At 33.6% G+C, this 18,564-nt stretch overlaps 2 protein-coding genes across 3 annotated transcripts in view; one reads left to right on the top strand and one right to left on the bottom strand.

Annotated features, from left to right (window-relative positions):
• LOC112263038 (BICD family-like cargo adapter 1) overlaps positions 1 to 8,066 on the top strand; it is a 30,701-nt gene extending 22,635 nt beyond the window's left edge. For both annotated transcript variants that reach the window (XM_024439003.2, XM_024439002.2), the window contains one exon: positions 2,336 to 8,066. In XM_024439003.2, coding sequence (XP_024294771.1) covers positions 2,336 to 2,512 — 177 coding nt within the window. In that variant the 3' untranslated portion in view covers positions 2,513 to 8,066. The remainder of the gene's footprint in view (positions 1 to 2,335) is intronic.
• Positions 8,067 to 8,722: 656 nt separating this feature from the next.
• rab35b (RAB35, member RAS oncogene family b) overlaps positions 8,723 to 18,564 on the bottom strand; it is a 50,984-nt gene continuing 41,142 nt past the window's right edge. The window contains exons 4-6 of the mRNA XM_024439004.2: positions 11,619 to 11,743; positions 11,125 to 11,249; positions 8,723 to 10,951 (exon numbers count right to left, since the gene is read on the bottom strand). Coding sequence (XP_024294772.1) covers positions 10,823 to 10,951; positions 11,125 to 11,249; positions 11,619 to 11,743 — 379 coding nt within the window. The 3' untranslated portion in view covers positions 8,723 to 10,822. The remainder of the gene's footprint in view (positions 10,952 to 11,124; positions 11,250 to 11,618; positions 11,744 to 18,564) is intronic.

Below are 18,564 nucleotides of genomic sequence, written 5' to 3'. Positions count from 1 at the left end.
TTTTAATGAATTTATTTGCAAATTATGGTGGAAAATAAGTATTTGGTCACCTACAAACAAGCAAGATTTCTGGCTCTCACAGACCTGTAACTTCTTCTTTAAGAGGCTCCTCTGTCCTCCACTCGTTACCTGTACGAATGGCACCTGTTTGAACTTGTTATCAGTATAAAAGACACCTGTCCACAACCTCAAACAGTCACACTCCAAACTCCACTATGGCCAAGACCAAAGAGCTGTCAAAGGACACCAGAAACAGAATTGTAGACCTGCACCAGGCTGGGAAGACTGAATCTACAATAGGTAAGCAGCTTGGTTTGAAGAAATCAACTGTGGGAGCAATTATTAGGAAATGGAAGACATACAAGACCACTGATAATCTCCCTCATCTGGGGCTCCACGCAAGATCTCACCCCGTGGGGTCAAAATGATCACAAGAACGGTGAGCAAAAATCCCAGAACCACATGGGGGGGGGGACTTAGTGAATGACCTGCAGAGAGCTGGGACCAAAGTAACAAAGCCTACCATCAGTAACACACTACGCCGCCAGGGACTCAAATCCTGCAGTGCCAGACGTGTCCCCCTGCTTAAGCCAGTACATGTCCAGGCTCGTCTGAAGTTTGCTAGAGAGCATTTGGATGATCCAGAAGAACATTGGGAGAATGTCATATGGTCAGACGAAACCAAAATATAACTTTTTGTTAAAAACTCAACTCTGCGTGTTTGGAGGACATAGAATGCTGAGTTGCATCCAAAGAACACCACACCTACTGTGAAGCATGGAGGTGGAAACATCATGCTTTGGGGCTGTTTTTCTGCAAAGGGACCAGGACGACTGATCCGTGTAAAGGAAAGAATGAATGGGGCCATGTATCGTGAGATTTTGAGTGAAAACCTCCTTCCATCAGCAAGGGCATTGAAGATGAAACGTGGCTGGGTCTTTCAGCATGACAATGATCCCAAACACGCCGCCCGGGCCACGAAGGATTGGCTTCGTAAGAAGCATTTCAAGGTCCTGGAATGGCCTAGCCAGTCTCCAGATTTCAACCCCATAGAAAATCTTTGGAGGGAGTTGAAAGTCAGTGTTGCCCAGCAACAGCCCCAAAACATCACTGCTCTAGAGGAGATCTGCATGGAGGAATGGGCCAAAATACCAGCAACAGTGTGTAAAAACCTTGAAGACTTACAGAAAACATTTGACCTCTGTCATTGCCAACAAAGGGTATATAACAAAGTATTGAGAAACTTTTGTTATTGGCCAAATACTTATTTTCCACCATAATTTGCAAATAAATTAATTAAAAATCCTACAATGTGATTTTCTGGATTTTTTTTTCTCATTTTGTCTGTCATAGTTGAAGTGTACCTATGATGAAAATTACAGGCCTCTCTCATCTTTTTAAGTGGGAGAACTTGCACAATTGGTGGCTGACTAAATACTTTTTTGCCCCACTGTTTGTGTGTGTATATATATATAACAGATATGAATATGTATCTGAATGACAACATGTATAAATGTATAAATGACATTCACACAGTAATTATCATTCTTAATCTGTACTGTATTTTATTCATTAAATAAGAGTATACTAGCGGACTGAAAATGTGTGTATGGTGATCTTTTCCACACCACAGCCTGTCCTCTCCTCTAACTTACCACTGTCCTGTGTGTGTGTGTGATAACATGTACAATACTGTACGTACTCTGAGTCGCCAATTTACACGAGTGTCTAAGGAACTAATACACTCCTCAATGAAACCTCAATGAGTTTCAACCATGGGTTTTCATTGAACATACTGCAAACAATTAAGCAAGTAGGACAAGTAGCTAGCTAACTAAATTGAGGACTCAGTGTATGACTTTCCCTTCCCATCCTCACCCGTAACTAGCAGCTCTTTCCTCTCTCTTTCCCTGGCTGCAGTTTGCATCCTCAGGGCTCTTTACTGTGTGGCTCTTGTGGTTTCTGATCTAGTGGCCTTTCTCAGCTTCCGTACCACCCTTTCTCCCCTGTGGTACCCCCCTCCTGCCTTAGAGGTGAGCCTAGGTGTGCCATCTCGGCCTGATCCTGTGCCACTCTTCCATGCCATGCTGAGCCATTCCATGCCATGGCCTGCTGAATCAACAGAAATGCGCTCACCCATTCTAACCCATGTGATCACCCAAAACCAGCCACTTCCATGCCAATCTGTCACGCCTTCCTTCTCTTCTCTAAAAACCCTTGTCCTCTTTAACATCCCCTCACATTCCCTTTATCTCTCTGTTGCTCTACTGTGCTCACACCCTCTCTCTCTCTCTCTCTCTCTGTCACTCATTCATTCTGTCTTTCTCTCTCTTAGGATGATATGCACAGTATGATTGATCAGCAGCTCATGGAAAAGCACCAGGAGGAGTGGAGGGTGACCCCCTACTCCCTCGCTGGGTCCTCCGGGGGCCCCTCCAGCCAGTCCTCCAGACGAGCCCATCGCCTCTCCGATGGAGACAAGCGGCTCTTTTCCTTCTTCAAAAAGAACTGAGCGCCTCTGGACTGGCCCGAGTAAGCAAGAGAGAGAGAAAAATAATAATTCAAATAGAGTGCAGAGGTAGAGGAAAATAAAGGCAAAGACTGAGTGGCAGTGATACACACTATCAGATGGGGGGGGGGCTAAAGATGTTCAAGGGTCATTTTGCACTTTATCTGTCCCATCATGTCCTACCTTAAAGATGTTGAAACAGAGAGTTAAGGGACTTAAATAAGGAGTGAGCAACACTGTTAGGGCTCACTCACACCAGTAGTGCTTTCTGGCCGAGAGTACTTGGCACCTCTGAACGTAATTTGAGAACCGAGTGCGCACCGATTTTACATGTGTAAAATGTCGGCAGTCAGACGTCTATAGCGGGTGGTCCCTAAAACACAGTGCACTGAACGATGGACAGATGCTAGATCCACATTAGATCCACATTAGATCCACATTCAGTGTGATGTGTGCGAGCGTTTACACATCCAAAGGCCTTGGCTCCCATCCCATAAACACCCATTTGGCTTACATATATTTCAAAGAGGACGGTTCCCTAGCAGTGCCGCCCAGTGTCTCTACCCTACTTCCAAAACCCCAGACTGGGAGTGTACGTCTACAGTAGGGCTGGCTCCTGTGCCCTGCCACATGCCAAGGTGTCTGGGGAGGCTGTTCAATACGGGACTCACCAAGGCGTTGGGGTGGAGGGATTAGGACAGTGGGACAGGGATCTGGGTAAGGGAACATTCATTGAGGGACAAGAACCAGCCTCTGGTTGGGAAGCAGCATTGTTACAGCTAACTCCGACATGTTCTCAGCTTTATTCATATATTCAGGGATTTACAAAGAGGCCTTATTCCCAATCAATCCAATGGATGGATTTCTTTCGGTTGGTATGCACTTCACAATTATGGTCGTGCCATAGCATTGGTTAATAGAGTTAACACAACACACCAAATGTCCATCCTTGAATATCACTGAAGTATAAATGTATAGATCAAGCCACAGTAAATCCATAAACATAGCACTTTATGCATATCAATCATAAGTTTACCTCAGATACTCAATACTAACTGAGCAACCAGTGCATGACCAAGGGAGAGTTACATTTACCAAGCACTGAATGTATGAAAACCAGCCTATCTAAAGTGATTATAGGACTGTTTCAGGTCCATGGACATTTCTACACAGGCCTCTTGTCAGTCTCTGACGTCTGAATAAATCTCCGGGCCGCTGGCGTTAGCTGCAGCCTCTATCCAGGTGGACTTTTTCTACAGTTAGAATGTCACGTTTTGCGTACGTTTGACGTACAACAAGTATTTTCAAACATTGTCTGTACAATGGTCATCATCATGTATATTCCTCCTAGCTGACCAAATCCTCCGAACTGTTTACATTAGCTTGAGAAAGGAGAAGTCTAAACGGTCTCTCAATACGTCTGCAGTGCCTAACTTTGGCAAGTCAAAGGCATCCATATTGTGCTACAGTTAATTGTCAAATTACCATTAATTGGAACACAAATGTAGATGATATTGATTTAGTAACCTACTCAGTCAGGTACCACCAATCCAGTTTCACAGGAAAACCTATTGACAGGGCCTACAGAGTGCTTTAGCTATACTATCACAGTAATATAGAAGGTCTACTGCCATTCCCATTGGTTCAAAGTTTATGATAGTGGACACTTCATTTTCAAGCTTCCATAATGGCCAGACAAACAGTCACCTCCAAAATGATTGGCACCCTTGATAAAGATGAGCAAAAAATACAGTATAAAATGAATAATACAAAAATTGTATGCTCAATAAATGTGAAAATATATTATTTTTGTAGTAATACAATTGCTTAGAAAAAAATATTTTGTTCAAGTAATTAACAAAAAATCTCAAAAAGATAGGTGTCGAAATTATTGGCACTATTTTCAATATGTTGTGCACCCTCTTGTGAGGATAACAGCACTTATCCTTTTTCTATAATATTTTATGAGACCATTCCTCCATACAGGATCATTCCAGGACCTTGAAAGATTCATCCACATTTTATAGTAGGTACAAGGTTCTTTTCTGCATATGCATCCTTCATTCGAGGCCAAACACACCACTGGTGTGCGTGGCCAAAGAGCTCAGTTTTAATCTCATTCGATCCATAGCACCTGGTTCCTATTCAAGGGCCAATGCCATTTAACAAACTCCAGGCATTTACATTTGTTGGTTGCTCTCAATAAAGGAAGTGGCGTTTAATTGTATATTTGGAGATTTGGTGACCCCAAGACGCGACCAAGTTCGGTCATTCTACAACTGTGGCCCTTGGACTTTTTTTTGCCTCCCAAACCATCTTCCTCAATGTGCGTAGTACAAAATACACTTGGATCTTACCAGGCAAGTTTACCACTGTTCCAGTGGTTTTAAACATATTCATTGTTTCCATAATAGTGGTATATTGGAGTTTTCAGTCGTTTTTTTGTACCATTGCCTGATTTATGAAAGTCAACAGCCATTTGCCTTTCCTCATGGTGATGGATGACTGACAAAGGGATGTTTGTTACCTCATTTTTCTACCCCAGTGAAACAGGAAGCCATGGAAGGCCACAATACAGTTCCTTTATCTGAGATTAACTTAAACAAGTAGAATGATAATGCAATCTTTAGGGGTGCCAATAATTTTGACACATACTTTTTTATTTTTTACTTGAGCAATATTGTATTAGTATGTTCCTTTTTTTGCATACAATATAGCTTGGTATTTGTATTATTTATACATGTTTTTTGCTCATCTTTATCAAGGGTGCCAATCATTTTGGAGGTGACTGTATCTGTGACTCCATATTTGTAGAGTGTGTGTAGATAAATGTGATGCGTCTGAACTGTCCCGGCGTGTTTAAGAAGGAGACTGGCACAGTCTTCTGACCTCTGTCTATGTATGGAAAGTCATATCTAGAGCCCCTGCGCAAACCTATGCAGATGTCTTCTCGCCATCTCAGTTGGTAAGGTTGTTGGTTAGGATCAACCCAAAGAATTATTATTTTTAAAGAGTTGAGAGTAGGTTTGGATGAAATCAATATATTTATAAATGCATACCTTTTTCAATGGAAATCTTGTATTTTTTGTTGTTTTAAAAAACTTTCATTGTTCATGTATTTTTATTTTGTGTTTTGAGTGTTTACATGCAAATTGGGATCTCTGCGGAAAGGGAGGGGTGATGTGGAGGAGGGTGAAGATTATAAGTTCTACGTGTGACTGTTCAGTTCTGTCTTTGTAATAAGTCATTCTAACTTTCACGTAATTCACTGAATGTTGTCGAAGTTTGAGTTATACTCAAGTCTACCGATGTTTGATTCAGAGGTTTTCACCAGGGTTGGGTTCAAGTCGAATTGAGAGCAGTCAATTCAGGAGGTAAACTACAATTACAATTGACATAATCAATAGAAGGGCAGTTATTTTCAATGACTTCTCAATAAACTGAAAAAAAAGTTCAAGCTATTTATTTCAAAAGTTTTTACATTTAAGAATTTGCAATTCAAATCACTTCCTGAATTGACTACCTTCAATTTGAATTGAGCTCAGCCAGGCTGCAAAAACAAACTCATTATCTAGTTAAAAGAGTGATGTCTGCCTTTCTGTCTGTTGTCTAAGCAAGTGTGGGTCGGGCAGGGGTCCAGGTGGGTCGTTAGCTTACATTTTTAGTGCATTGCAAAATTATTATATTTTATATATATTATATATATATATATATATATATATATATACATACATTTTGGGGAATGGAAAAACACTTTCAGTGTAAACTTTAACAACTAAAACCAAATAGAAAGTATGTAGAAAAGATAAGGGACCTATATATTTAAAAAAAATACTCTAGTCTTTGAGAACTTGGAATCAACAAAATAAAAGCCCCCATTTGATTTTGTTATGTTTGAGCATATGAACACAGCATTAGCCATGTCAAAATGTGTAGAATTGCAGAATATTTGCATTAAAAACTGCAAAACATTTCTCTCAGCTCCATGGCAAAATGTATAGAATGGATTGGCTTTAAAACAGCAATATTCGATTAGGCTCCATGAAGAATTGCAGGAAATTAGTTTTAAAATGGCATTTTATTTCATCTCCATGGCAAGATGTATAGAATTGCAGGAAATTTGGTCTGTATGTTTTTGCACCGCTCAACCCTTATGGTGGGTCGCGACTCAAAAGACACCTCAATTAGTGGGTCATGAAGTAAAAAGGTTTGGGAATCCGTGTCTAAGCAGCTGTGGTGTTGTATTGATCTGAGAGGATGGTTAAGTGGGTTTAACACCAGGAGCCAGTCAGCTCTGATAGGCACTGACTAGCTGCATGATTATAGTGGATATTAAGCCAACCACACACAGTTAGACTGCAGCCTCAGAACTGAGTGATGACAAGTTATTCTGCATGCTAAATTAGGGTTGGTTGAACATGGATCAAACATGAACTTATATTACGAACGGGGATCAAACAACACTTATGACCAGAATGTAAGTTTTCTCATGTCCTTGTCTTTTCGGAGAGGAGAAAACTGAATTCTGTAGTAATTTGTAATGTAACAGGCCAGAGGTCTTGAACTCAGCCTCATGGCCTGTTGTCACCAGAGGGGTATACTACGAAGTAAGTTCCATGGCTTAGGCAGCTAATTTGGCAACCAAATACTCTGAAATAACTCACACGAAAAATAGAAAGGTGAGCATAAAATGGGCACAGTCTAATTAACTTAACCAAAAACACATATCTAAGATTTGCTTTCTTAATGGAGCAGAAAATCAATAGTTATTTTTGGTTGTTTATCAAAGTTAGTTGGTCAATTCATGAATCCTTCTTTGTCGTATAGACCTCCGGTGTTCCTGGGCGTGGCCTCTGGTAGAAAAGTTTGGCCGTTCTGTTCATTCAGAGGGGATACGTTCAAGAGCTCTGGCCTGCTAGTTACTTATATCCATGTTATAGTTTTTTCAGTTTAAAGTTATGTACTCTTCGTGTATATGTTATGTCCAAAATTACTGTCATTTGTATTGTTTTAATTTTCTATTTGAATACTCTTTTTAAAGTCTGTCTCCTGTCCTCAATCTTACTGTTAATCAGCCAGAATGCTGTGGGAAGAGTTGTTCTCCTGCGTTGAGTGTTTGTGTGTCTGTGTGTGCACGTTGTGTAAAAAGCAGACATTCCATGGAGTGGAATGCTTGTCCTTATGGGTCATGTTCTTTGGAATTTCACTTCATCTCAGTGTTTGTCCTTTCTCATTCACCAATGACAAACATTGTTTGGGTTGCCAAACTATTTGGAACCTTTGAAAATAAGTAATTGGCCATGGTCATTTGGGGGAGTAAATGTGGGAATCTGTGGGTCTGGGTATGGATTCTTTTTGTATCAGTACACCCATTTCCCCCCTGACTCACCACCATAGGGTAAGAAACATAGCTTTCTGTCAACCTCATTATTGGACAAGCTTCAATAATGACACCGTTGCCATTTAGCCTTCATAAATGAATGTGGTACTGAACTTAAACAGCTGCCCCTTTCTCTCCTGACACATTAAAGCTTTTCTGTAATGGTAAGGGACTATATACCCTGCTCCAGTCAATTGAATATGGATAATGCACACTGTTGTAAGAGTAATATTTATAAGGTCATTAAATAAGATTACTTTAATGTAGTCTTGACACTAAAAGGCACGATCTCAGATCACAAGTGAACAAAGACAGTTTGAAATGGTAAGTGATAATGACACACAGCTATGTGATTTGACACAGGTTACATATGCATAAGTATTTACGCATACTCGCTCAAATATTGTTCATATGACAAACTAGTTTTTCTATACCGAGGACACTTTCATAAAGAGGTATATAATGTTTGATGGGGCTGGAAATGTAAAAGTATGGTTTTATATTCATAGTAAATTACTATTTTTAGTATTGGGGTAAAAATATCCAAAACACTAACTCAGAATGGATTTTTATAGCAATTTTTCAGGGGAAATCATGCATCCAATTAATGTTTCTATATGTGGGGGCCACTGTGAAAAAATACATGGGGACAGAAAGTATCTTGGTAGTGTTAGTACTTACTTTGGCTTCTCTCCGTGTATTGAGAAAAACACCATGCCGTCTATGGACAAAACGCCATTTACCATGCCACTCATTCTAAGTAAATGAATGATCTACACTGAGTTCATATAGTTTCATTGTGGTCAACAACAAAATAAAACAGCTAAGACACATTCAAGTGGCACAATTCCTCCATAGTTTTATTCACAAAAAGCAAGAAGTTCAAAACAAATCAAGGCCAAGCTTCAAATCATTGACAAAAGAGTGCAGTCATTATGTCAAATATTTATTTTTAAAACGTTTATTGATTAAATTCATGTAGGGAAATTGAATAGTACATCTCTTTTCTCCAGTGTACAGCCAACCACTGCTAATAAGTGTGTTTCAACCATAGCACACGAGGCATGTCAATACATGCACAGTTGTGAGTGTATGTTCTATATACTGAATATAAACACATTTTTTATATACACAATGAATAGAAATCATACAGTTAGATTTGATACCATTTCTCCACTGCCTGGCATGCGTCACCCAACGCTCAGATTGTGGCACTGTCACGTGCCCCGCCCCAATGGTCGTCTGGTTAGGGTCACAGATTTCCCAACTCCACTTCATGACCACCTCAGCTATCCTCAAGCAGAGGAATAGGTATTCGGGGCCCGGATGTGTGTAGGAGAGGGCTGAGGCCAGGGATTCCATTTCTCCATCACTAATGGTCCCCCATAGCAGACCCTCAGAGAGGAACCTGTCACACCGTCCGCCTGCCACACACTCAAGCGGAACACTGGATAGTAACACTTCAGTTGAATGGGTAACCAGATTGTGACAAGTCCTAGATAATAACATGACACGACCAGGCATAAACATGTTAACAGTTCAGAATATTTTGCAAGCTGAAAATCCTGGACAATTTATGAATACTACATGCATGTCAGATAACATATACATACCCCTTCAAACAAAGCGTTTCGTGTTAAACACACTAACCAGTTTGCAACGGTACAGGGTTAGTGCACAGACTCCCATTTCCTGTCAACACAGTCCTGGCACAAACCAAATTCACCCTGTAATGTTGATAAAGATGTCCAATATCATTACAATGCCCCACAAGTGACCAAAGCTAAGGGGGTTGAATCCATAGCTGTGAAGAGGTGCTGATATGAGAGTGTTTGGTGCATGGGAATAGGGAGGCCTGTGGCTGAAGTGTGGTTAGAGAGAGCAGCGCTGGGCTCCCCCCCGCTGCCCAAGAGTTACCTAGGCCTTAACCCAAAACAACTACGCCCAGTGGGCCTCTATCACAACAGTCCAACAGGGAGAGCCAAAGAACTCACTTTTCATTCACATCACATATTGGCAGTATCATTGTTAAAAAAAAAAAGAAAAAAAAAAAAGTGGAAGATTATCTTTTAAAAGCAAACTTAGTGCACAATAAGACTGCAGTGAGTGGTAGATGGCAGAGCATTGTGTCCCTGGGCCATGGGAGTGGTTCACTGCTCTGACCAGCTCTGAAAACAGGTCGTTGGCTGATCGATCAACATTACTGTAGGCAAAGGGGAGGAGAAAAAAGCTTGGCAAAAAAAAAGTGAAAAAATAAACAAAGAAGATAGCCACCAATTCTGTCCTTGGATTGGTTGCTAAAGGGTGCCCATCAATTATCATTTTCCCCCATTAAGTCAAAAACAAATTAGTTCATGATCAGTTGGTGTGAACCATGGTAAATAAAGGTGTCTGAAAAGTCAAAATAAAAATGTACAAAAAAGGTTGTGAATCCCTTCCCTCATACCCCATCCAGTTTTTCATTTTTACCCCTGTTCCAACTGACCCCCACTGCCCCCACCCCCAAAAAAATGTATCATCCGAAAAAGTGAGTCCTCCTCTTCAGGTGCAGAGTTTCACTTGACTCGTAATGTCCCGTGTGAAGTGGAATGACAAGGAGAAAAAGATCCGAATGTAAGAACATTTGTATACGCATATAGAAATCAGAGCATTATGGCCGTCAGTTTTCAGCTTGCAGATCCTTCAAGAAAGGAGGATCTCATAAATATTGCCCATCTGCTGAATTCCAAATAAAACTTGATCTGACTAATATAATCTGTACATTTTTAGTTAAGTCTTCATGATTTGTTTGTTCGTTCAAAGGGGACCGTTTTAATTTCTTTTTTTCATTGTATATTTATTAAATCTATCTTAATTTAGATGCTTAGAGTCCCATCCCGTGTGCCGTCTCTGAGGCGGACGCTGGTTGTCTTTGTGATTGGGGTTTGAGTTCGCTAGCAGCACTTTTTCTTTCGTTTACTGTTCTTGGAGAGTTTGACCACGTCGTTCTGTTGCTGCTGCTGCTGCTTGGCCAGCACCTCCTTCTTGGCTCTTAGCACTAACTCTGTGATGCAGTTAAACATCTGTGGGGAAAAGACAAAAAACACAGTGAACACAACCAACTAACATTTTTAGGATGAGAGCTTGTTTTCTTTCCCTCCACTAAAAGCAACAACCTCACCTTCAAGCCCATGTCCCATGAACAACTCCACCCCTTCAACTTTCCACTACTTATACCAGAGGACCCCTGACCCACCTCTTCAACATTGATGTTCTCTTTTGCACTTGTCTCAAAGAGGTTGATGCCCATCTGCTCTGCAAACTTCTGTGCATCAGTCGTCTCCACCACCTTTGAGTTGGGATCATCGTTCTTGTTTCCCACTGAGGAAGAATACGAATAGGAAGACGATTTGAACTTTCTCAACTCCAAGTAGGGACTATAAAGTCTGTTTTATTACTTCCCAAATTCCAGTCAGCATTTTCCCAAATTCCTCAATTTTTCCCTTTTTTTTTGCTCTGAAAATGATGCAGAAAGTAAGAGAACCACGTGAACCCCCACACATGCAGACAAATTAATACATTTTTCTAATTACTTTAAAAAAAACAAATTAAATGTTCTACTAAGTTAATCATATCTTTGAATATTTTGTTTTAATGTCTGGACAGATTTCATAAGGCCTTACGCAATGGTCCCTGATGCAACAACACTACACTGGGTAAAGGTCATTGAAACAGGTGGACTGGACTCACCTAATATTCGACACACATCATCACAGTTCTGGTTGATTTCATGTAGCCATCGTTTCACATTGACAAAGGACTCGGCACTCGTGACATCATATACCACTATGACCCCATGCGTTCCCCTGTAGTATCTGGAGAGAAAGAGAGAGAGAGGTCAGCATTTTGACACACTTCATGTCCACCAGGGGGAGCCCAACTCAAAGAACTGCCAGAATAAAGGCAACACTTGAATAAATGACAGATAAAGTATATTGAAGTTAAAGTATAAAGCAAGTTCTTCCACACAGCTGTGGTTCCTGAGCTAATTACGCAATTAACATCATCATGTTTAGGGTAATGTATAAAAGATTGCCCAGTTGCCCATCATTTTGCCTAGATGGGATCTCAGTGAGTTTGGGGGGGTCTCGAAGAAGCCTAGGGTGTTTGTTTCACCAGTTCAACCCAATTGAACACTTATGGGAGATTCTGGAGCGACGCCTGAGACAGCATTTTCCACCACCACTTTATGATGGTATTTCCTTTATTTTGGCAGGTACCTGTATTACAAACACACATGGGATTTTCAATCAATCCCAACAAACTGATGTTAACAAAGCCAAAAGTATGCTTGAAGGACTACCCATTCTCACATGAAGTAGAAATGCTTCCTTTTGATCCCATAGAGCAGGGTTCCCCCAGTAGATGGCCCGCGGGACATATTTAGTGATTTGTTCTTGGACATAAGACTATAAATCACCAGTAAATGAATTTAGTCATTTTAATATTTAGTATTAGTATTTTAGCATTCCCACGCATAAATAGAGAGACATATGTGATCATATCCCAATGTAATCTAGGTTTGAAATTATTCTGTTTTTTGTCAAATACTATATCTGTTATTGCGGTCAATGTGCAGTATACAAATGATTTATATCTATGTTCCAGCCCATGACCATCCGCTGAAGTAACGAATCGTCCCATGGTTGAATGGAATTGGGGATAGATGCAGACCTGTTCCAATAAATGGCAAAATATAACAATAATCTACGTCCTTTGGTAGCCCTCTAAACAGCCAACAGGAACTGAAAGCCTATTACATATACACAGACTCCACATGCTGCTTGGAGTTCAATAATCCCTACTAGTGTCCTGAAATCATGAGAGCAGGAAGGGGTGTGTCTGAGGCAGGGTAGGGCAGCGGTCGGAAGGAAACCGGAGCTGATGCTTATCACAGGAATATGACAGACAGATATACATGGAGGGAAAGGCAGACATGCAAGTAGAGGACAGCCACAGTATTCATGAAAACCTGCCCCCCCCATGTCTGAAAAGTAGGCCACAAAGAGGGGGCATCCCCCTCTGACTGCAGTGCACCACACAATATACAGCTTTCAAAGGGGTGTGTGTGTGTGAGATTGCATTGGCCAGACAGAAGCTTTGTCTGTCACACACAGCCCAGCAGTAACGGACCAGTCAGCGGGGCGTTCTGCACAGATGAATGGAGAACCAGAAACACGCAACAGGGGCAAGACTCCCAGTCCCTCCACCACACACACTCTCCAGTCCCTCCACCACACACACTCTCAAGTCTTTCCACCACACACATTATTACTTCAACTCCCTAGTTCTTTCACACACATATTATATTAATTTCCTAGTTCTTTCATTTACATATTATTATTTTTAGTTCTTTCTACTAGTTATTATTATTATTTCCTAGTTCTTCCACCACATATTATTATTATTACTTCCTAGTTCTTTCATATTATTATTATACATTACTTTAGTTCTTTCAGTTTACCTATTATTATTATTTTCCTAGTTCTTTCTTTCATTTATATATTATTACTTCCTAGTTCTTTCACATATATTATTATTATTATTCCTAGTCCTTAGTTCTTTTTACTATTATTATTATTACTTTCCTAGTTCTTTTATTTATTATTATATATTTCCTAGTTCTTTCATTATTATTATTATTATTACTTCCTAGTTCTTTCATTACACATTATTACTTCCTAGTTCTTTCTACTATTATTATTATTTCCTAGTTCTTTTCATTATTATTATTATTACTTCCTAGTTCTTTCATTTACACATATATTATTTTAGTTCTTTTCACTATTATTATTATTATTATTATTTCCTAGTTCTTTCATTTACTATTATTATTATTATTACTTCCTAGTTCTTTCACTATTACATTATATTACATTTCCTAGTTCTTCTACTATTATTAATATATTATTACTTCCTAGTTCTTTCATTTACATATTATTACATTACTTCCTAGTTCTTTCCAGTTATTACATTATTATTACTTCACTAGTTCTTTCTTTCCATTTATCCCAGTCCCTCCTAGTTCTTTCATTTACATATTAGTTACTTTCCTAGTTCTTTCATTGTTTTATTATTATTATACTTTCTAGTTCTTTTAAATATTATTATTATTATTACTTTTAGTTCTTTCATTTACATATTATATATATACTTCCTAGTTCTTTCACTTTAATATTATATATTTCCCAGTTCTTTCATTTACTATATATATTATTTTTAGTTCTTTCATTTATATTATTATATTATTTCCTAGTTCTTTCATTTAAATATTATTACATACTTCTAGTTCTTTTTTCTATATATTACTTTAGTTCTTTCATTATTATTATTACACTAGTTCTTTCATGTCTATTATTATTATTACTTTCTAGTTCTTTCATTTACATATATATTATTATTTCCTAGTTCTTTCATTATTATATATATATATTTCTAGTTCTTTCTAATTTATTATTATATTACATTTCCTAGTTCTTTCTATTTATATTATTATTACTCTTAGTTCTTTCATTTTATATATTATTATTATTCCTAGTTCTTTCATTTACATATAAATATTTTAGTTCTTTCATTTATATATTATTATTATTATTTCCTAGTTCTTTCATTTCATATTATTATACTTTAGTTCTTTCTATTATATATTATTATTATTTTCTAGTTCTTTCTTATATTATTATTATTACTTTATATTTATATAATTCTTTCTAGTTCTTTATTTATTATTATTATTCTTTAGTTCTTTCTATTTACTATTATTATTATTATTTCTAGTTCTTTTCTTTATTATTATTATTATTATATTCCTAGTTCTTTTTATTAAATATTATTATCTTATATATTATACTTTAGTTCTTTTATTTTATTATTATTATTATTACTTCCTAGTTCTTTACTTATTATTATTATTATATTATTCCTAGTTCTTTCTTACTTATTATTATATTATTATTACTTCCTAGTTCTTTATTATTATTATTATTTCTAGTTCTTTCATTTATTATTACATATTATTCTTTTCTTTTTTCTTAAATATTACTATTATTATTATTATTACTTACTAGTTCTTTCATTATTATTATTATTATTACTTTTAGTTCTTTCTATATTATTATTATTACTTCCTAGTTCTTTCTATTTTATTATTATTTCTAGTTCTTTCATATTATTATTATTATTATTTCCTAGTTCTTTCATTTTATTATTATTATTTTAGTTCTTTCAGTTTATATTATTATTTTTTTTCTAGTTCTTTCATTATTATTATTATTACTTTAGTTCTTTCTATTATTATTATTATTATTATTATTTCTAGTTCTTTCTAATTTACATATATATTATTATTTCTAGTTCTTTACTATATTATATTATTATTATTATTTCCTAGTTCTTTTCATTTATTATTATTATTATTTCTAGTTCTTTATTATTATTATTATTATTATTTCCTAGTTCTTTCTTTATTATTATTATATTATTACTTCCTAGTTCTTTCATTTATTATATTATTATTATTATTTCTAGTTCTTTACTCATTTATATATTATTATTACTTTAGTTCTTTCATTATTTATATATTATACTTTAGTTCTTTCATTTACATATATTATTATTACTTTCCTAGTTCTTTTACTATATTATTATTATTATTTTAGTTCTTTCTTACTGTTTATAATATTATTATTATATATTTCCTAGTTCTTTTTTTATTAAATATTATTCTAGTTCTTTTTATTATTATTATTATTATTTTCCTAGTTCTTTCTATTATTAAATATTATTATTATTTCCTAGTTCTTTCTATTTATTATTATTATTACTTCCTAGTTCTTTCACTATTATTATTATTATTTCCTAGTTCTTTCTTATTTAAATTATTATTATTACTCCTAGTTCTTTCTATTTATTTAATATTATTATACACTTTCTAGTTCTTTCATTTAATATATTATTATTATTATTTCCTAGTTCTTTTACTTCATATTATTACTTTAGTTATTCTATATTATTATTACTTCTTAGTTCTTTCATTTATATTATTATTATTATTTTCCTAGTTCTTTCATTTACATATTATTATTACATTTCTAGTTCTTTCATTTTATATTATTATTACTTCCTAGTTCTTTTCATTTATTATTATTATTATTTCTAGTTCTTTCATTTATTATTATTATTATTATTACTTTTAGTTCTTTCATTTATTATATTATATTATTTCCTAGTTCTTTCATTTACATATTATTATTATTATTTCATATTTTAGTTCTTTCATTTATATATTATTATTATTATTATTTCTAGTTCTTTCATTTACATATTTTATTATTATTATTACTTCTAGTTCTTTTCATTTATTATATATTATTATTTCCTAGTTCTTTATTTTATTATTTATTTCTAGTTCTTTCATTTAATATTATATATTTCCTAGTTCTTTCTACTTTATATATTATTATTTTAGTTCTTTCATTTACTATTATTATTTTCCTAGTTCTTTTCATTATTATTATTATTTATATTTCTAGTTCTTTCATTTATATTATTATTATTACTTTCTAGTTCTTTCATTTATATATTATATATTTCCTAGTTCTTTTCATTTATATATATTATTATTACTTTCTAGTTCTTTTCATTTATTATTATATATTTCCTAGTTCTTTCTATTTATTATATATTATTATTTCTAGTTCTTTCATATTATATTATTATTATTACCTAGTTCTTTTCTACTTACATTATTATTATTATTTCTAGTTCTTTCATTTATTATATTATTATTTCCTAGTTCTTTCATTTATTATTATATATTATTACTTTAGTTCTTTCATTTACATTATATTATATTTTTAGTTCTTTCATTTATATATATATATATTTTTAGTTCTTTTATTTTACATATTATATATTATTAGTTTCCTAGTTCTTTCATTTATATTATTATTATTATTAAATTTTAGTTCTTTCATTTACATTATTATTATTATTTCCTAGTTCTTTTTTTACTATTATATTTTTAGTTCTTTTATTATTATTTTTACTAGTTCTTTATTTATATATATATATTACTTCTAGTTCTTTCTATATTATTATATTATTATTATTTCTTAGTTCTTTCATTTACATATATTATTATTTTTAGTTCTTTTTTATTATTTTATATATTATATAATTCCTAGTTCTTTCATTTTCTTATATATTACTTTAGTTCTTTCATTTATATATTATTTATTACCTAGTTCTTTCTTATATATATATTATTATTATTATTACTAGTTCTTTCATTTACATATTATTATTATTACTTCCTAGTTCTTTCAAATACATACATATTATTATTATTTCCTAGTTCTTTCTTATTATTATTATTATATTTTTAGTTCTTTCATTTACATATATATATACTTTAGTTCTTTCATTTATATTATATATTATATTTTTAGTTCTTTTCATTTATATATATATTATTATTTCCTAGTTCTTTTCATATTATTATATACTTCCTAGTTCTTTATTATTATTATTACTTCCTAGTTCTTTTACTTTATATATTATTATTACTTCCTAGTTCTTTCTATTTACATATTTATTAGTTACTTTTAGTTCTTTTTTACTTAAATATTATTATTATTACTTCCTAGTTCTTTCACATTACTATATTATTATTACTTCCTAGTTCTTTCATATTATTATTATTATTATTATTTCTAGTTCTTTCTACTTATTATTATATTATTTCCTAGTTCTTTCATTATTATATATTATATTTCCTTTAGTTCTTTTTTTATTATTATTATTATTTCCTAGTTCTTTCTATTTAATATATTATTTTACTTTCTAGTTCTTTCATTTATATATTATTATTTTAGTTCTTCTTTCATTTATATATTAGTTCTTTATATTATTACTTCCTAGTTCTTTCATTTAAATATTATTACTAGTTCTAAATTAAATTTTAGTTCTTTCACTAAATATTATTATTATTACTTCCTAGTTCTTTCACTTTTATTATTATTATTATATTTCTTTTAGTTCTTTCATTTACATTATTATTATTATTATTTTTAGTTCTTTCATTTATATATATATTATTACTTTTCTAGTTCTTTATTTATTAGTTATTAATTTTCTAGTTCTTTATTATTATTATTATTATTCTTTCTAGTTCTTTCTAAATATTATTATTATTATTATTATTTTAGTTCTTTCATTTATATATTATTATTATTTCCTTTAGTTCTTTCATTATTTATATATTATTATATTTCCTAGTTCTTTTTCTTTTAAATATATTATATATTTCTTTAGTTCTTTCATTTACATAAATAGTTATTACTTCTAGTTCTTTCATTTACATATTATATTATTTTAGTTCTTTCAGTTTTTATTATATTATTATATATTTCTAGTTCTTTCTTTACATATTATTATTATTATTTCCTAGTTCTTTATTTTTTATATATTATTATTTCCTAGTTCTTTATTTTATATTATTATTATTTTTAGTTCTTTATTTACATATTATTATTACTTTCTAGTTCTTTTCTATTTAAATATTATTATTATTACTTTTAGTTCTTTATTATATATATATATTACTTCTTAGTTCTTTCATTTACTATTATTATAT

The sequence above is a fragment of the Oncorhynchus tshawytscha genome, linkage group LG12 (assembly GCF_018296145.1).
Source record: "Oncorhynchus tshawytscha isolate Ot180627B linkage group LG12, Otsh_v2.0, whole genome shotgun sequence".
NCBI lineage: Eukaryota > Metazoa > Chordata > Actinopteri > Salmoniformes > Salmonidae > Oncorhynchus > Oncorhynchus tshawytscha.
The sequence above is the reverse complement of the archived record's forward strand: the minus strand, read 5'-3'. Positions and strand labels throughout refer to the sequence as shown.